General features: G+C 30.9%; 1 protein-coding gene across 2 annotated transcripts; it reads left to right on the top strand.

Annotated features, from left to right (window-relative positions):
- The first annotated feature begins 2,997 nt into the window (after nucleotides 1–2,997).
- On the top strand, nucleotides 2,998–10,689 carry LOC118048752 (uncharacterized). Of its 2 annotated transcripts, XR_004687521.2 has the most exons (8): nucleotides 2,998–3,563; nucleotides 5,139–5,189; nucleotides 5,567–5,629; nucleotides 5,748–5,816; nucleotides 6,826–7,080; nucleotides 9,312–9,429; nucleotides 9,664–9,764; nucleotides 9,837–10,689. XR_004687521.2 is itself a non-coding variant. In XM_035058564.2 (6 exons), exons 1-5 carry the CDS (start codon nucleotides 3,195–3,197, stop codon nucleotides 7,057–7,059), a joined length of 786 nt encoding a protein of 261 aa, XP_034914455.1. In that variant the 5' UTR covers nucleotides 3,000–3,194; the 3' UTR covers nucleotides 7,060–7,080; nucleotides 7,150–7,485. The 2 variants fall into 2 exon arrangements, 1 of the variants encoding a protein (XP_034914455.1); XM_035058564.2 differs by lacking the exons at nucleotides 9,312–9,429; nucleotides 9,664–9,764; nucleotides 9,837–10,689 and adding an exon at nucleotides 7,150–7,485 and having other exon boundaries at nucleotides 3,000–3,563.
- The last annotated feature ends 10,435 nt before the right edge of the window (nucleotides 10,690–21,124 follow it).

Raw genomic sequence — 21,124 nt, 5'->3', positions numbered from 1 at the left:
AATTAAAATTTGATAAAAGGGTTAAGATTCAAAATTTAAAATAAAAACATTGAGGGCCTAACAATAAATATTATCAAAATTTAAATTGAAAGGTAAAATTAAAAAGAAAAATTAAATTCATAAAGGAATCCAAATTAAAAATAAAAATCAAGTGAATGAAGAACAAACTTGAAGAAATTAAAAATCAAGGATAAAATTAAAAAAAAAATTAAAATTTGATAAAAAATTAAGAATCAAACTTAAAAATCACAACATTAAGAGACAAACATAAAATTTTATAAAATTAAAGGATAAAGTTGATTTTTTTTTTATGGTCATCACTAAAAGGAGGAGAGAGAAATGAGGAAAAGAAAAAGAAGAGCAGCTCCATGTGAAGAGGGCCTTGTGTGCTTTTAAATACCATGGTGGAAGCTGATGTTCTTCTATCGGATTATGGTTCAAGTGCCGCTCAGAGGGTGAAGCTATTCCATATACTAGCACTTGCGTAGCATGTATTATCAATTTTTTTCTTAATATTTTTTTTCAAATAGAAAAAGGTTTAATCACCTCTAACCCAACTAATAATAACATAAAAGTGCACTTGAGGTCTTGACTCAGCGGTTGAAGGGACTTGTTCCATTCCTCTGCATCCTGTGTTCAAACCTCACCGTGCACGCCTGTCATCCCTGCGGTGCCTTACATGTTTACTGGGTTTGCAGGATGTTCAGTGAGCCGTGGGATTAGTCGTGGTGCGCGCAAGTTGGCCCGGACACCCACGTAAATAAAAAAAAAAATAATAACGTAAAAGCCTATAGAAAATGAAAAAAAAAAAAACACTAGAAGCTTAGAAAATATGATTTTAGGGTTAATTTATCAATTATAGTATTTAAAAAAATATAAAAAATCAAGAATACCTTTTAAAATAATTAAATGAAAATAATTTTCAAGGATAATTAATATAATTTAACTGTGCTATTTAAATATGAGATTACTATAATTACTTTCATGAACTTGACCATAACATTTGAACCATTATAAAATTACTAAATTATCCTTTTAAAAGCTATATTGTTCAGGGATAAAATAGTAACTTCATTGGGTAAAATACATAATGAAACATTGAGATTTTTTAGCTTTATATATAATAAAGGATTTTACTTCTAAAGTTGTATATTACATTTTGAATTATCATGCCCGCTTTATAAACTCAACTTGATGTATAAACTAAGAAGGTTCATTAAGTTATAAATTAAGAGTTGGCTATCCTCTGATTCCATTATTATTATTATTATTTGCTAGTGTAAACGACATCCCACAATTTTGAATGTTATTATTGTTAAAAGAAAGACGAGATTTTCTATTATTTAATTCATTATTATAGATTACAATGTATGATATTTATTGAAATAATTTTTTATTTCAAAATATATTAAAATATTTTATTTTATTTTTGACATTAATATATTAAAACCATAAAAACATTAAAATAACATTAATTTAATATTTTTTCAAATCAGAATTATTTTTGAAAAACATCCAAAAAAAAAAAAAAAAAAAACACTTTTATAGCTTTAAAGCTTTCAATCTTCTCTATCTAGTATTGATTATTGTTTTATAATCTTTGTAAACTGTTGCAATCCTTTTTGAAAAAAATTAAAAGTTTTTTTTTTGTTTTAAATTAATATTTTTTCGGTATTTTTAGATCATTTTAATATAATAATATCAAACATAATTTTTTAAAAATAAAAAAAATATTATTCTGATATTTTTTAAATAAAAAACATTTTAAAAAATAACTACACGTGACAAAAACCCTATTATTTCAATAAAAATAAGTGTATGAGAGTGTGATAATTTTTATTTTTAAATGTATTTTGAAATTGTTTTTTATTTGAAAAAACATTATAATAATTATTTTGATATATTTTCAAGAAAAATATATTCTTAAAAAATATATTGCACTGCAATACTAAATATAGTCTAAATCTTGTCCTTTTCAATAGCTTTAAATTATACAATTTTATAAATTATAAATTAAAAAAGTTAAAGAATCATTAATAGCTCAACTTAAAAAGGAGTTAGATATTTTTTTAATAACGTTAGAATTTTCATTGATATACACAAAAAGATCTTCTTCCTTTATGATGAATTTAAAGCAATACTTTCAATAAGGTTCCATATAAAAAAAAAAAAAACATCCTACTCCAATCTCAAATCTTAGTTACAAGAACTAAGCCAATTCAATGAATTAACTTTTAACTTGATCTAGAAAATATTATTGAAAAATCTTATTTTTTTTATTAAAATAATATTATTTTAAATATTTATAAAAAAATTCAAAATTTAAATTAATTCGAGTTAAAATAGATCAATTTCTAATACAAATCTTAGATGGAATGGACCCATATCAATTCTTATAATAATGACCCAAGCTTATGATAGTTGTAAAACTAGAACTAATGAGATTTAAAAGGTTTGTTTGAGAGTGTGGTTATAGTTGATTTTTAAAGTGTTTTTCATTCAGAAATGTATTCAAAATAATATATATTTTTTTATTTTTAAAAATTATTTTTGATATTAGTACATCAAAATAATTTAAAAACATAAAAAAAATATTAATTTGAAGCAAATAAAAAAATAAAAAATTTTAAACTTTTTTAAAAATACTTTTAAAACACAAAAATAAACAGACGTTATATCAAGTTAATTTTTTAATTTTATTTTTAAAAAATTTAAACAATATGGAGCAAAGAGCCAAATTTTAACTGGACTATCAAATTAACTTGAATTTTTAACGGTTCAATTGATTTTTTCTTTTTCTTTTTTCCTTATTTCTTCATCGAATCCGGACCGGTACAGAACCAAAACCCTAACCGGTTCTTCCAAGTTTGCTTCATCCGCACCCTTACTGGGCCCACTTAAAAAAAAAAACAAAAACAAACGATCCATCCATCCTTCCATCAAACACTTACTCACACATAAATAAATAAAATAAAAACAAACAATAAATGCAAATAATCCACAAAAACAAAAATATAGAAAGTGCTGCTAACCACCTTATTATTGTCAACAGACACCACTTCCAACCTCCATTTTCTTCACACACAAAGATCCCCCTCTCTCTTTCTCTCTCTCTCAAGTCTCATCCTCCCTTTCTCTCTCTAAGACCACAGAAGATACAGGGGGAGCGGATAAGGCACTAACACCGAAGCAATATGACCGTAGAAGACGAGTGGGTTCAAGTAGCTATGACCGATGACAGTTTGGTGGTGGAGCTACTCTTAAAGCTGAACCAGCCAGAACCACTCCCTGCACCACGTCGACGACGTCATTTTCCGCCGGATTTGGTAAAGGAAGGAGCCGTTCTGGCTTTGAGTGTGGACTGGAGCGTTAGACAACGACGCTCTTCTTCTAAGCATGTAATGATAACCAGGAGGAAAAAGGGTTCTGATTCCTCTGCTCATGCCAGTCCTACCACTCCGCTTTCTTTTAGCTGTGCCACCTCCGTCAGCGGTGGTGGCGACGGTCTTGATGAAGCTACCACTAGTCTTCCGTCTAAGTTGATTGCCACCTCGAGATCTAAGGTTTGTTTGGCTTTCTTTCTTTCTGACTCGGTGAGTTGGCCTCGGTGGTTTCCTGGTGGCATTCTTTTGTTTCTTTTTCAGTGGACGAGATTGCCCTTTGAAAACGTGATATTTATTTTTCTTTCGGTTACGGTTTAGGAAGTCTTTTTTTTTTTTTTTTTAAATAACGATTTTGCCCATGGGATCCTTCATGAATATAAACACCAGGGTCTGTAAATTCTCCGGCTAACAAACTCACCGTTTCAAGTCATTTTGACTGAGATGCCCTTCTTTGACTTTTCATTTTCTTTTTTTTTTAAATATTCTTGTGTTTAGAAGGAGAGAATGCGACTTCCATTCGGGTGCCTTTTAAAGGGACGAAAATACCCTCTTATTGAAGGGCATTTTTGTCAACGAGTTTTCTTCCAGAATCTAAGTTGGTTGTCGGGGTAGTAACCATAGACGTAGAGGGATGGATATGCACATGGATTGGATGCGGATATGTAAAATGACGAAACTGACCTTACTCATAGTCAAACTGAGTGTGCTTTATTTGACATGGCGATGAAGGGCAGTTTAGTCATCATGGAAAGGGGAGGCGGCGGGGGCAGCGGCAGCAGGCGCGGCTGTTTTTATGGGTGGCGTGTTTTCGTGGCGAAATAGGTGTGATAGTGTTAGTGGTTGTGCGCACTTTATTGGAGATATGATTTGGTGTGTGTAGCCGCAGTTTCCCACTTCCTGCGGGCGCTAAAACAAAAATCTTGTTCGTTTCTCACGTGACAGACATGCATCTAGCTGGGCTTAAAACTGTGACAGAGTTGAAATTGTTGATTGGGTTGTGGGTTTTGTAGCAAGTGACAGGCTGTTTTGATAGCTTTTCTCTTTCTTTTTTTGTCATCTTAGGGTTCGGTAGGGGTCTAAAAAGGGCAAGAATTTCTTGGTCAAATAAATGTCTTTTTCGAAATGAAAATCCTTTGGCTGAAATGAAGAGGAATTTCGTGTGATGCTTTTGGGTGGCAAATTGGTTGTTCTTGAAGTGGGGACCACATTGAACCAAATTTATGGTATATATAAGCTGACCTGTTGGGTTATGTTTAGTATTTGGTATATTTATATTCCTAGCTCAAAAACCTTATAGTATAACTAGCATACCCTTATAGCAAACAGAGAAATAAAAACTATATATTATTTTTATCGTCCTCCTTTGGTGTTGCATTTTAGACGCTAGGAGAAATTTGTTTGTTACCGAAAAGCATGGAGTGGGTCAATGAATTGAATGTGAATGGTTTCTGTGCTTGCATGTCTGTGTTTTACATGACATGCACGGTAGCTGGCATTCCGATAGAATAGAATGTAGCGCTTCCATGCCCCCCTTCAAAGGGAACCGAGCAAAGAGTGTTTCTTATATGATCACGAATGATGATATTCTTGAAACGCGGAAAATAACGTGATTTGAATCATGTATGCATGCATAGTACATGCTTGTGTACAGATAACTGTAATCGTTTACGTATTCTATTTTTTATTTATTAAGTGGCTGGCAGCAAAATATTAAGTCTGTTAACTAAGGCTGTCTCATTTTGGTGCATGTATCAGGTTGCCGTTACAAGTGAAACGCCAACCACCAAGAGGTCAAGAAAGAAGAAGGTAATACAAGTTTCTTATATTGCATGTAAAGTGATGCATGTATTGGTTTTGATCAATTTCTTTATGGGTGTTTCAGAATCTCTTTAGTTGGTTCTAGAAACTATCTTAGTCTGGCAAGTGGTTGAGTTAGCTTTAAACCAGCTTTTCTGTCCATCTATTGTTGTTTTTCTATCACCCTTAAAAAACTAAAGGCAAGCATTCAACTGATGTTGGTGGTTCTGCATGTGGCAATATTACTTCTGCTGTCAGGTAATATCCTGCCTGGATGTATGATGACATTAAAAGAATAATTATCCTTTGCATTGCCTTGTCTAATAGACGTATAATATTTTGGAATTCTATCTCATGGGGTGTTTGAAATTGTTTGGTTGCGGCAGAATTTAGTTGAGCTTAGAGAGGAGGAGGGTTTGCTATTGAAGGAAAGAAGACGTTTGAAAAACGTATGTTCCATTAGTTTACTAGTTTTGAAACCTGGCTTTGTTCCCCTGCATGTTGGCTTTGTGAGGCACTTATTTGGTGTTAATTTTAATATTTACTGTGTGCTTCATTCATGATCAGAAATTGGCAACCTTACGTGTGACTGCAGAGAAAGAGAGAACCACAAATGAAAGATTGAAGAGAATGAAGGTGAACCTATTTTTCTTTCAAACTCATTCTCATTTCTTGTTTTTTTCTTCCCTTTAATAAGTTCACTTTTGTTTCAGAAATGTCGTTTTTGTCTCTGTAGCAATTTGAAGTATATTGCTATCCCTAAATTAACACGCACTCTGTACTTCTGTATGTGTTGTACTTGACTGGCTTAATAAGTTGTGACTGTTTAGAACTGATTGAAATGCTCATGTGACATGTTACATCCTTCCCTCTTTGCTGAAACTACTGATTTCTTTTTGACAATCCTAATATTTGTTTCTCATTTTTTCTTGATTCTGGTATTGTAGTTCTTATAGGAAAGCAGAAATGATCAAACAGTTTGTATGTAAATAAATTACAAGAATCAGTGAACCTCTGCATATAAAATTTACACAAATTATCTAACCTTCAATATAAACTTTACATGTGATTCTGTGTTTATTAATCTTAATTTAATCATTTCTGCATTCCTTGGTCATCCATGTTTGATGGTTGTCTGGATGTCCCCCGTCCAAGGCATCTGGTAGGGCTTAAAGGTGATCATATTTGGGTATATCCTATATGTTCTTTAATTTCCACATCATAACCTGTATGTTGAAATTTTTAGTCTTGAGGTGGATAAATGGAGCAATAGTCAAAGTAGTGAATTTAGCCTGTAATAATTGTTCGCTTTGCATGCAATCATTCAAGTGCATTTTATTATTAACTTTGAGCTAGAAATAAAAGATCTGTCATCTTTAATTTTGAGAATTTTGATGCACAATTATACTCTGTCACCCAGACAGGGCCTTGAGATTGCACAACTGCTTTGCTATGTTTAATTTTGTTTGCTTCTTTCCTGTTTTCTTTTCCCTTTTCCCGTTTCTTGACAAATCTGCAGCATGAACTGAGGTTATATTTTCTGCCTATTTTATTCCTCTGTATTTAATGCTCCATGAATGGCTATGGATTTAGATAGGTAATACACCAACAAGAAGATGACGGTGATTCTGTTTTTTCCTTGCAGCTTGATTTTCTATCACAGCAAAAACCAGAGGTACTTCCAGCTGCTGTTAAATCAGAAGATGATATTTCAATCCAGCCTCAGGAAACAAAAGTAGCCTGTGATTCCACATATTCAATGTTGCCACACAATGTTTCTTTCCCATTACAGGAGGATGAAGGCACGAAGCCGTCCTTTCTGCTACCTGACCTGAATCTCCCTGTTGAAGGCGATTCAGGCTCTGGTGTTTTGAGCTGAGAAGACTCAAGCTCTATACAGGTAGTTTTTTTTTTTTTTTTTCCCAATTCAACCGGCCTTTGTGCGTAATAATACATCATGATTTGGCAGATCTTGACGGCATCACATGATAAAGCTGATGCAAGTACTAAACCATTACCTTCACCGCTTCTTGACCTGTAAGCGGATATTGTTTTTATACATGAAGGTACGGAGGGTAGTGTAGAGATCCTAATCTTTAGCTTCAGTTTACCTTCTTTCTTTGAGCAGATTTCTACGTTCATCCAAATTCTTTGGGGCAACCGTCATTCCTTCCATTATAGGAAATACCAACAGATAAGATGTAATTATACCATAGATAGTCACATGTTTGTCTACTTGGAATCGAACTGATCTGTAACATCGGTATCTCATTATTTGAGGAGCTTTCGCATTGCTTTTGAATCAGAGTTCCATGCATTTGTTGCCATGGATTTGGCATCAACTTAAACACTGTTTGCTCTAGAGAAAGTTCTAGTAAGTTCCGGGTGAAGACTTGAATGGTGGCAAAGTTGAAATAATTCAGGGAATGCCATCTCTTCATTGTTTTCAAGCATTGGTGGGTAAAAGACCTGTGAATTGTGATGAGAAAAACATTATTCAATCCAAACAGGCAAGTTATTTCAGTCGGTTACTTGGGCGGCCGGAGCACCATGGCACTATTCGACATGGCATGCTGTGAATGGCCGAGGATCTATAATTATAGCTGTTCAGGAGGGCAAGCCTCTGACACTCGCATCTCTCCTCTCGAAACCTTAAAAAATATAAAGAAATCCCGGCATCGGAATTGGAGGGTTCCCCCGTGCTTCCACCCGTGAGTCGTCCTAGCATATCTAATAATTCAAAGTTTCATTGTGGGCCCTCGCATGATTTCAAAATATTGGCCATTAACACCAACCGAATATCTCTCATTCTGAAAAAAAGAAAAGAAAAAACGAAGCTTTAATAACGTGTTAGAAAACTTAGTGATGAAGGCGTGAATGTTTTAGGCTTTTTCCTGGTTGTTTGGGCTTGTGAAGTGATGGCCGTGGTTGCTTCTAGCTTGGTCTGGAAAATTGCGAGGACTAGCTTGGTCTTACTCTCTGGCTTTATATGGTTGTGAAAAAAATAATATATGCATATTCTAATATTAACATAACACACACATGCATATATACAAAACATTTATAATTCTTACATATATATATATATATACATGTTATTATTTTATTTTATATCAACTAATAAATAATACTTGGATAATAGATAATCATATGGATATAAAAACCTGATGAATATAATATGAATGTCTGATTTTTTTTAATATATATGTTATTATTTCATTTTGCTTTTAATGAAAAACAGAATAATAATTAAAAAAGATATAGGGAAGATGGTGAGGTTTGATTAGAGAAGAATGACAGGATGACACTGAACATGAGATAAGAAACTATGTAACTATTTATGATACTATATGGACTAGTAAAATAATTTTGATATACTTCAGGGACTAAGTTTATAATTAACCTATTTAAATTCCTCAGTAAGTCCCGAAACCTCACAAGTATATGCTTGTTAGATTTCTGGGTCCTGCAGGTGGCACCTTACTCACTTTCCATTTGCAATTTAGGGTATGTTGGAGAATTTAATGGTTCTGATGTGTTTTTTTATTTAAAAATATATTAACAATTTTTAACATCAACAAACAACATGAAAACATAGATTTTTTAAAAATTTTAAAAAACACAATTTGAATCGTGTTTCCAAGCACACAATTATGTAGGTTGTAAAGAGATGGCAGGCTGCCAAACAACTACTAAAGAGCTGTAAAAACAAGAAAATAATACAATAATGCTATTGTCATTCCAGTTTTCACTGTCTCCACACTACCCTCCATGCTTTTGCATCTGCTGCTCTGCTCACAAGAGGGTCTCTAAAGTAAATAAATTAGGAGGTGTCATTTTTTTACCAGACATGTTCATGTGAAAGAGAGTTTCATTTTCTACTCACAAGACCCTATCAACTTTATCATGAAGAGGAGGCTAACTCACATTTAATGCTATAAAAGAAAGTTCATGTTTTCCTGCTATATATGATGATATTTACCCTTAAGGTTCTGCATGTTCTTAATGTTATATTTTACATGAACATGCAATTTCAAGGTGCCATACGAAAAATATGATCTCTTGGTGCACGGAAATCAAATGCTAATCAATAATGTTCCTCATCTTTATATCTTTTTCCCCTTTCTGTAGGTCGGAGCTGAGAGGTTTGACAAAGGATATGCATACAGCATGAAGAGAAGGAAAGAGAACAGCAAGATGTCTAGCCATCACCATCATCTAGATGCGTCGTCGTTGTCATGCTAGACTGGTTAGATTGAGACTATGCATCAGAATACAATGAAGAAGAATTATGAAATGATTGTGATTCGGAAATTTAGTAGCTTAAGAATTTCAATTTCGTGTTTGATGGAATTCTTGGTGAATTGACTTTTTGTCTCCTTAGTTCTTTTGGAACTTGGCCTTCATTCCTCTGCATCCATTTATGTTCATTTGTTGGTGCATCATGACCGTCTAAAAAAGTGCACTCTTTTTGTTTACGCAGGATTACACTCCTTATTCTTGTCAAGAAATAATCTCATCAACTCATGGTGTCGGAGATCATCATGGTTGTCCCTACCGACATCCATGATTTTCAAATCCAAGGTACTTAGTGGTATGATTAATTAACTTTCTTCCCATTTGGGTCTCAGAACTTGAAGTTTGATACATGTCTAGAGATTTTTTTGGCGAGGATACGATGTTGAAATTCCACCCCAAAGGAACTAGGATGCAGCCAATAATGGGTCCAAGCAATATGTCGTCATGATGAATATGATGCATTGCTATGGTTAAATTATGGAAAACTGATTTGAATGGCGAGGACTCTTGACGGAGATATCAAGCGGCGTGCAACTGGCGACTCTTGATCTTCACTCGGAATTTTGAACCTGATGGAGTGAACTTAATCAAGAACTTATGTGTGGGGTTTTCTGTGTTTTGAACCTGATATGTAGGGGACTCTTGATCGTCACTTGGAATTTTTCTTACACCTAAGACTAGTTCTTGAGCTGAAAACCAGAATGATACAATATACTCAGCCCGATGAAAGATTTTGAGCTGAAGACCAAGGCATTCAAAAATGAAGGATCGTACTCCTAGAGCCAAACTGGCAATTGAGCATCAAGTAATCTTTTCATAACCATGAATAAATTCAAACTGTGGGTCTGGACCTTGTAATCTGACACCGTTACTTTAAGCTTATAGTATTACAAAAACACATTCATAGATTCACAAAATGATGAGTTTAACTTTTATGGCAGCCATTAATCAAAGGAAGGGAAAGAGGTAGTCTTCTTAACAAATAATCATTTAAGAGGGGAACGAATTGGACAAAAGAGAAGAAGATTTAGATGTTCCCTGTAGCAACAACCGCTGCTTGTTTTTGCTGCACAAGTGGAAGGAAGGAAGTAATGTTTGACATAATGTTGGTATGGTTCAACTCCATCTCTGCAAGACCCGAACCTGTTCGAAATAAGATTGTGAATAATAAATCTGTTATCATGAGATTCTATGGCCCTCTCAACATCGTTTGCTTCCAGTGCTTTGATTTTCTTTGTTAATGATGTTTTAAAATCTAAAGTGCTCAGTAATGGTTTTTTCAGCTGTTAGATTATGAGTTAATTAAATATTCTAGATGGATAGTTTATTCCTTTTTTTTTTTTTTTAAGATTAATATGGGTGTTTGGGTTAGTTTGTGCGCACTTCGACTAATCTCACGGGCCTTGAAGTTAACGACCATGTAAGTCTCCAGTGACCTTGAGGTTTGTAAGACTCGAACTAGTGACCTTTAGGGAGAAAATTCAAGGCCTGACTAGTTGAGTTATGCTCCTGAAATTAACTTGAATGTAGTCTATACTTTATTGTTTATAAAACTTGTAGCTTGATGTAGAAAGCTTATAACCTACAAAAACAATCCCCTTTTGCTAGTTTAAAATGTTATGTGGCCATTCAATTGGTTGCACGTAATATTATTATATTAATGTAAATATATATTTATTATCAATAAAGACTTAATTTATCTGTAATATTCATATAATATTTGAGTAATAAATCTAATATTTGATATATGAATCTAGAGTAAAGATGAAGTCCATGAGAAAAAATTACTTTGCAAAAAAAATTATAAAGTTGTTATAATTATAAGATTCTTATTGCATCAAAGCATTGGTCCTAAAATGTTTCTGCTCGATGCTCTCTTAAATACTAGATATTTATTAGAGTCGTAGGTACTAGTGCATCTTATATTCTTTCCTTTATGAAATGAAGCAGTTGTTTTCATAAGTTCAGGTATAAGAGATACATAGAACTAATATGTAGGTGCTTGTCATAAGACATGCACACTGAATTGACCTGTATGAGAACTTCATATGGAGATATCACTCGTGTTTTTGGAAAGGCTCGCGTGATGATTGTGTAATTAATCGTTAGACTTGAGATTACTATGTTATCTTATATAGAGAGTACCGTGTTTTGGTTCTGTTACACATTATTTTGGTAGAGGTAACAAATGAGCAGACATTGGATATAACATAAACTATATGAAGGTATTTGAGTGATCAAAATATGATTCACCACGTTAGGTGAATTAGAGAAAATGTTCAATATGTTCTCAAATAGAATTGATTGTTAAATCCTTACGTAAGGTAGAATGAGATTTGAAAAGAGTTTTAAATCTTATTCAAAGGATCAATGATTATAATGTTGCAAACAAATATAATTTGAGATGGCAGACACACTCCATGTTAAAATGTCTAAATCAAAACATTATTGATAAATAGATAATAATTACACCGAGAAATCAGTCACTAAAATTTTAAGTCAAATCACTTATGACATTCCTAATATTTGGTGGACCATGTGTGACTTGATTGAAAATAATTTTAGAAATTAAGCACTATAGTGTATTTAATTCAGTGATTATAATTCTAGTTCTATAATAATTAAGTAGGGACTTGATTGATTAAATTTCTAAAATTATCCTTAAATAATATATGGATATCATTTAAGGGGCAAATAGATATTTTGTCATTTATAGAGTTTTTAGGATTCCTTATAAATATAAGGTTACGTCTCTTATTTTTTTATAAAGTTTTCTATTAGACAAAAAATTATGAAAGTCATAGGATAAAGAGCTAGCATTTTAGGCATAACAATTCCTGTGTGCTAAATAAGGATTTAAAAGATATCTCACTGGTGGTTTGTGTGAATTTTTGTTGGATGCTAAATAATTGGACGACTTGTAGTTTGCCACAACTCAATTTTTAAAGAATTATTTAAAGCCCAAGAAGATCATATCTTCAGGTAATAAATCTCTTAATAACTCTAGATCTGTCTAACAGGATCCTAAAACTCTTAGATAATTTTGTTTTATTGTTTCCATTGCATGTATGATATTCGAGAACCCAACACCTTTTGTGGGATTTGAAAACCCTCAGATGATAAAGTCGGTGACCTTTAAACAAATGGTTACAATAAATGAGAGAATGAACAGTTATTCTTAAAAATAAAAGTGTTTGTTATTAGTTTTGATGCGATAAAATGTTCTAACATTGAGAAGGTATTTTTGTTGAGAATAAAGACTATGAACCTCTTCCCTAGATGATTCATGAGGTATTTATAGCCTATAAATCTTGTCTTTTTGTTTGAGTGGATGGATTGAAGTGTACTTTATTATAATAACATTAATGAGGAATAAATATCCCTTACACAAGCATGAATGAGAGACAAAGATATCTTACACATGTATTAATGAGAGATAAATATCCTTGACATAACCATTAATGGGGGATGGGGAAAAAATATTTGAGACACTAACATTTTATGTTAAAAGTCATAAGAATAAGCAAATGGAGCTTTATGGCCTAACATGAGGCCTATAATAATCTCTAGCTTTTAGCCCTTCGTGCTTGGCAGATTACTAAACCCATAGTCAATAGGAATGGTAGTAAACCAAACCCAAGCCTAAAGGTGTCAAGTTTGACACCACGTCATACCCATGCCAAATTGAACCTAGCATGTAGCCAAGCTCATTGTTGATGGATCAGAAAGGTAGCCAGACTCATGCTCAATTGGAATTGGCTGCACGCCAAGCTTAAGGGCGTTGGGTTTAGCAATTCACTAGACCCATGTTTAATGGGGCTAGACGCATAACTAAGTTCAAGGGCGCTAAATGTGGCAACTCACTAGGCTCATACCTACTTAGGCTCGACATGGTGCCAAGTCCAAGGGCGATGTGTCTGGCAGCTTACTAGACTAATGTTCGCTTGGATTCGACACCTAACTAAGCCCAAAGAGTTGGATCTGACAGCTTGCCACACTTGCGCTTTATTGAGCTTGACATACAATCAAGCCTAAAGATGTTGAGTATGAAAGCTTGCTAGACCTATGCTCACTTGGGCTTAGCTTATAGCTACACCTAAATATGTTGGACCTAGAAGCGAGTTAGATCCATGTCATTTGGGTTTGACATTATACCGAGCATTGTGATGTTAGGTATGGACTCAAGCCCCGCCTATCTATCAATAAGTTATTGCCTTGTCTTTGGACCTTCTTAATAAGGGCTTAGACTCAAGATTTATTTTTCATAAAAGTGCCAAAACTATCGATCCATCGTTTGTCTTCGTATTACATTTTCTTTTATTACCTTTTTGGTTTTCATGCTTTAGTTTATCCCCTCCATACATCCTAGTGATGCTAAATTTCATGAGAAATCGTTTAATATATCCAAATTTGTGAAAAATAATTGGTGAAACCCATTTTACCAAACTATATAATAGTGATCTTGAATTTTACATTGAGATGTAGAAATGAGTTTTGCCGTTTTGGATCTAGATCTAGATAAAACTTATGTAAGATTCTACCATCGAGAAGAAATAACCACACTAAACCACAAAACCAATGTGAGAAATTGATTATAATCACTAGTTTTTTTGTTTGATTTGGGTTTAAAAAGAGGGAGAAATTGATTTAAAAAAAAAAGAGATTTTTAGTGATCGATGATAGAGAAGTGATATGCTGTATTTTGAGTTTTTGTTAGATTTGATTTTTTTTTTGGTTGACATAAGATACAAACTATAAATTTTTAAAACTTAATAAATAAAATGTAAAATGTTAGAAGTAAATTTTCATCAATTTAATTATTTAATAAAAATATATATTTTAAATAAAACAAGATACAAGTGATGCAAGGATGTGAGGCTTCTGACGTCTCCTAGCCAATATGAGAGAATTGGATTTTCACAATCACTAAACAATACTTATATGCTTTTTTTCGTCCATGCTTTTGATATTTTAGTGTTCTTCTAAGCATCGAGGAACCCACATAAATCTTTTTCGAGGGGTGGAAAACTGTTCTACTTCAAAATGATAGATAGCTTAACTCTGATTTTTTTTTTTATTAAAAAAAAAAACAAATGAAAGTGAGAAACTGTCGGCATAAAAAGAGTGATTGAATTGTAAATGTCTTGTCTAATTAATTAATTCCTCCCTCTTTTTCGATGGGTGTTTTGTAGGGTCGTAGCGCAATGATTCCTCGTTCTATATACCTAACCAAGTCTTCTTTTTTTCCAATATCAGGGTTCCGCGGCTAGTAGGCAATAGCCACATGTGATTCACTACAGGGTCAGATAATTTTTTTTACATAAAAATAATGGTTAGATAATGTAAACTTGTTTTAGAGAAAAAAAAATTCATGATTTTGATTCGGACTCGTAAGCTAGATAAGTTAATTTTATTTTAATTATAGATTATATTTTTTAATTAGATATAAAAATAGGTAACAATAACACATGAATAAAATAAAAAACATTGGTGATCATAATGACCTGATATTTTTTTTTTAAAAAACAAATAATATAGCTCCATTCTCAACTTATTAAATATGAAATGATAAAATTGGATAAAAAATAACCTAAAAAAATATCACGGGTTAACTTGAGTAAGCATAAAAAACCTGTAACCCTGACAATTAAAACTAAGCTAACTCATGTTATTTTATCAAACTCGTTGTCCAAGTCATAATATTGGATGATTGAATTGAGAAAAAAAAATAAAATCTCAAAGCCTATTTTTTAAAAAGAACCAATGTCAAACGATGACAACAGAAAAGAAAAAAAAGTAAAATATATTACATCAACATGAGTTAACTTTTCAAGTTTATGACCTAGGTCATCAGATTATAAGCACACTATCTGGAAAAATCATGAAGTTCAACTTTCAGTTAATAAAATATTAAAGAATGAAATTGATTTTTTTTTTAATTATACAAAAATATTCAAAACAAAAAATAGCAATTAAAATAATAATGATCAAAATTTAAATAAAAATAAATTTTATTTTTTTATTAAATGGTAAAATTGAAAAGAAAAATCAATTTAACAAAAGGATCGCAAAAAATTAAAAGAATTAAAAGAATGAGGATCAAAATTAAAATAAAAAATAAAAACAAATTTTTGATTGAATGGTGAAATTGAAATGAGAAATCAATTGACCAAAAGGAACAAAAAAAAAATCAAAAGAATGAGGACCAAATTGAAAAAAAATCACATATCCTAAATTGAGATTGAAGAATGAAATTGAAAATAAAATAAATTTTTATAATAGGATTAAGAACAAAAATTAGAGAGCAAAAGAAAAAGAACTAAAGTTAAAATCCTCATAAATTAGACGATAATTTTAAACATTTGCATGGTCTACACTAATTTTGATGGGAGAAGAGAGAAAAGAAGGGAAAAAAAGAAAGAAAAAAGAAAGCGGTGCCCATGACAACACATGCACCCCAAAAGCAAGAGGACATCGCAACGCTTCCAAAGATAAGATGAAAAAGGGATTTTGGCCACCAGAAGAAGCGTACGTGCTAATAACTTTAATTTTTAATATTCATTAAATACCAGATTGCCCTTTACTTGACATGATAATAACGAAAAAACCATTATGAAAGGACAAAAAAGCCTCTTGACACTAGTTTTTTTTTTGCTTTTAATAACATTTTGGTTGTTTAACTGTATTTTTTATTTTTTTTATTTGTTAAAATACTAAATTTTCTCTCAACTAACGTAATAATAATGAAAAAAACCATTGTGAAGATATACAAATATTTTGATCATTTTATTGTGTTTTTGAAATGAAAAAAAAAACTCATTTGTTTCCAATCAATTTGATAATGAATAATGAGTATTGTCAAAAGACTTCAATGCCTTCAATAACCAGTTTTAAGTATTTTGACAATAAAGATAAAATCATAAAAAACATTTTTTCTAGTAAAAGAAAAGATTCACTCACAATCTATAGTATTTTTCCGGGTAGTATAAGTTTTGGTTAATATTAGGATTTAATGTAATCTCATAAGCTCTTCTAGCAAGAAAAAAGAAATTTAAAAAAACATCTTAAGTGTAAAAAAAAATTGTCATCTTAACCTTACATCATAAGGTGATAAAATCATAATTATAAAATGTATCAAGTTTAAATCTTATCAAACTTGAAATTTATGTCAATTATGATAATAATGTTTTAGTTCTTCATTAAAAAAATAAAATAAAAATAAACTAACCTGATTACTTGAGTTCTTTATTGGATTGAATCTTAGATAGTTTTTTACAATTATGATTAAAGTGATCATAAATAAATTATGTTTTTTTTTTAATGTGTTTTAGAAGAAAAATATATTATAATATTTTTTTTTTGAGATAATAACATATCAAGTGGCTGAATTTTATAAATTTTTACAATTGAGTTTGTTGATTTTTTTTTCAAATCGATATATGAAGTTATAAATCGTTACAAAATTAAAATTTCCAAAGTCTATATTAACATGGAAATGACGTGGCTGTTAAGCAATGCATAGGATTTACATATTGGTTGACAATTGACCAGTAATCACTTCAAACATCTTAATTTAATGTTCTCAAGATTATTGCTGAATAGTTAAAGCTTGAGTTTCAGCTTGGAGTTCTTGTACTTATAAAAGGATTTGAAATTAAACTGGATTGGTCTAGACTTGAATGTATTTATTATATATAGGCTTGATATTTTCCATAAAACTAGTTTCTTATCGGAATAAATTACGCTTTAATGTTTTAATTAGTAAATTGTATGATAGATTACCCTTTTCTTGCATGGACATGTGGTTATATAATCTTTTTGATGAAATTTTGTGTTTACCTGGTAATATAAAGTATTTATAACCACGATCACGTTATATTATCTTGTGGAGAATAAAGTAATAACAAAGAATAATTAATTTTCTTTACATGTAACCTGAAAACATGAGTTGTTAAGTGTTTTACCCTACTATGTCATTGGTGAGAAAAGGGACACTCAAAAGTATAGTTTTGAAATCTGGTTCGGTAGATTAACTCGTGGCTGGAATTGGATCGGGTTAAAGAAAAAGTAAAGAAAAGAATATTTCGGTGTAACCTAGCAAGACTTGATTAAAAACCAAATTGTCGTTGATTTTTTTTTTATTAAATTGATGTTGTTTTAATTTTTTTTTTAAAAATTGATCGGAACGACCTAGTAACTTAGTCAAAACTTAAAGCTTGAATTTTAGACCAGATCAAATCTAAAAATTATATCCAAAGTGATTGATATTAAAGACTAACATTTTTTTAGGAGACAAGTCGGTGAAAAATAATTATTGGTAAAAAATAATAAACGTCTTCTAAGAAAAAAGGTTGGAGAAGATAGCCATTAATAAGAAAATGGGTGTCCTTTAGCTAAAAAAAAAAATAACTATTAATAAAAAAAATAACTTCACATTGATAACTCGTGCGTAAGCACAGGAGAGTGCAACTTTATACTAATTTTATTGGAGACAATATCTCTCCTTTATGGTGTGTACTAATTGCTAGACTTCTTGAGAATTTACACGAGATTGGACGAGGCCTGGTTTGTTGTTTAGGGCCTTGAAGAATACTAAGAGGTTGTTTGGAAAATACGGTTCAACATGTGTTTTTAAAAGTTTTAATTTTTTTTTTATTAAAATTAAGTGTAATTTGTATTTTTTGGATCGTTTTGATGTCCTGATGTCAAAAATAATTTTTTTAAAAATAAAAAAAATATCATTAACATGTATTTTGATTTGAAAAATTATTTAAAAAACAACCATTATCACACTGTCAAACACGTTATAACAATAGGAATGATACAGCATGGCTCAAATGGCTGTCCATAAACCACCCCCCTTTTTTCTATTTGTTTTATCACCAGGGACGGCGAGATTCCAAGATTAAAAGAAAACTATTCCTTATATATATTTTAAAATCAATTGAAACTTTCAATGAAAGGATAATAAAATTAAAAATACAATAAAATAAACACACTAACATGACCCCGTGAGACTACAATGAAAGTGAGTAGTAGAAGCTCCACATATATATCCTGTCGTGAACGAAATCGCTGCCAACATTTTTTTTTCATCTTCTTTATACGGTGTTGAAGGATACAAGAGAAAAGAATTTAATGCAATTTTTTGTAACGACTTTGCTATACATAATTTTTCTTTTTTTTATTAACTTGTTATCTGAATCAACTTAAACATTCTCAAGTAATTTTATGAGTTTTAAAATTAACGATTATATAAATTTCTAATGACTATTATATTATCAACCATAATTTATAGAGGTCAAACCTGAAATTATAGGAAAATCAAATTTCTTAATCCAAATTTTTTATCATAGAACTCCTACTAAATAATTAATCTTTTATTCCCTATAAATATTTAATTAATTGGACCTACAACTCCGCTATGAGCAGTGTAGAATTAAATGCAACCATAGTTTTAAAAACTTTACTAGCGAGCAAATACACAAATGCAACCATAGTTTTAAAAACTTTACTAGCGAGCAAATACACAGCAAATCATTAATGGCACACTACAATGGTGTATGGACTAAAAGCTTTTTGTATTAAATTAATGTTATTCAGCACAATTATTAAATTCTGCCTATCTTATTTGATAAATCCATGACATAAAATATGACTCAAGTAGGTTTTATATAAATTAATTTTGATATTGACCAATTAAAACAACTTTAATAGATTGACCCTCAACTTAGTTGACCATACCATATTCAACAAAATCAGGACTAAGAATATTTTAAATATCATTATTTTAAATAAAATAATAAATTTAAGTTTACTCCATAAACCACAAATCAATCCAACAATAAATATTTTTTTCGAGTAAAATCCTAAATCAGGACTAAGAATTGTATAATTATCGAAGTTTTAACCATATTCATTGCATGACATCTCAGTTAATGCATATCTGATTGATCTAGGATTTAAATTAATTTAATTGAAAAGAAAATAATAAATTTGGTTTATTTAATAAAAAAATCTGAGTTAATTTATTGATATAGTCTAAACTTGATTCTTAACCCATTTATTTTTTTAAAAAAATAAATTAAAATAACATTTTTGTAAAAAATATTTTAGAGAATCAACCCTCTCAATTTATGAATTGGGCATGACCATAGGTCGGTTTCACAATTATGAGAATATTTGGGAACGCGTTGAGAATTGCATTGCAAAAAAAATTAATTTTTTTTTTATATATTTTAGATTGTTTTAATGTGTTGATCTCAAAAATAATTTTTTAAAAATAAAAAAAATATTATTTTAATATATTTTTAACATGAAAAATATAATTTAAAAAACAATCATAAATATAACTCCAAACATATTATATGTTTTTAATAACACAATTTACAATCATCATCGTCATCATGACTAATGAGTGACAGCAATAGTGAGAGAGTAAATTTAAGGCTTTCACAACTGGAGGGGAAAAAAACAAGATTCAACACGTCCGATTTGAAAACAAATCAGAAGATGAGTCAATTTCTTTCCTTCCTTTCAATCTTTCAAGACATGCACTCACTGCATAACTGCAATATTACTTCAAGTAATGCCAGAGAGAGAGCGAGAGAGAGCGAGAGAGAGAGATGTGTTCTTGACTCTCTGTCTAATCCTAATCAATTGCCATTATTAGAGCATCTCTAATGTAAAAACTAAATAAAGAATTAAAAATAAAAAATTAATATTTTAGTTTTTCTTTACTTATTTTACACTCTTTAAAAAAAAAGTCAAATAAAATGCTAAAATGAACTTTTCTCTTCCACAAGTGTTATTTCTACATATCTTTTCAAAGAGCCAAAATCAATAAGGTGGGACCCAAAAATAAACCAATTAAATATAGCCATGTGGAAAAAAAAAAATAACATCAAACTTATTAAAAAATAATAAAACACTTGTTTCTTCACTCCAATATAAATGGCTCTTCAAATGACTTTTTTCCATTGGAATAGATATGGTAAAAAAAAATTATATTTATACTATTTAAAATTTTATTTTATCAATTTAGCTTTTCAAAATAGTATTTTGCATTGGAGATGCTCTTACCATGTCGGTACCAAACTGTATTTTTAGTTATGATTTTAAAAAACAAAATATATTAAAATAATATATATATATATTAAAAATTTATTTTCATCATTAAAATATCAAAACAATAAAAAAATATATAAAAAAATAAAAACCCAATTGCCCCGCTGCTGTTCTGTATTCACCACTTTTTGGTACTCCAAAAACTTGCAAGCAAACCTCTACTCTACAAGACTACTATCAAGCGCAAAAAATGCTAGACATGAAAAATACTGTTCTCTAATACTATTTCAGATTTGCATGGATTGCCTTGAGGCGTAACAATTTGGACTTGGAAAAGAGAGACTAGCAGTACTAGATCGATGGAAGGTCTATCTCTACAATGATCATCAATAGCCTATGTATATGTCCTCCTATTTTTCCAAGTAATTAATGATTCATTCTTGCCTGCAAATAATGATCTCTTGCGCTTTTTTATTTTTTATTTTTTTATGGAGAAATTATTCCTTGCACTGCAATGCAAGCCATGTAAATTTTTGTGGATTCATTTGTACCCAGCAGTACATCTTGCACCAGTGAAT

Source organism: Populus alba, chromosome 17 (assembly GCF_005239225.2).
Source record: "Populus alba chromosome 17, ASM523922v2, whole genome shotgun sequence".
Taxonomy (NCBI): domain Eukaryota; kingdom Viridiplantae; phylum Streptophyta; class Magnoliopsida; order Malpighiales; family Salicaceae; genus Populus; species Populus alba.
Note: the sequence above shows the minus strand (reverse complement) of the source record. Positions and strands in the feature narration are given on the sequence as shown.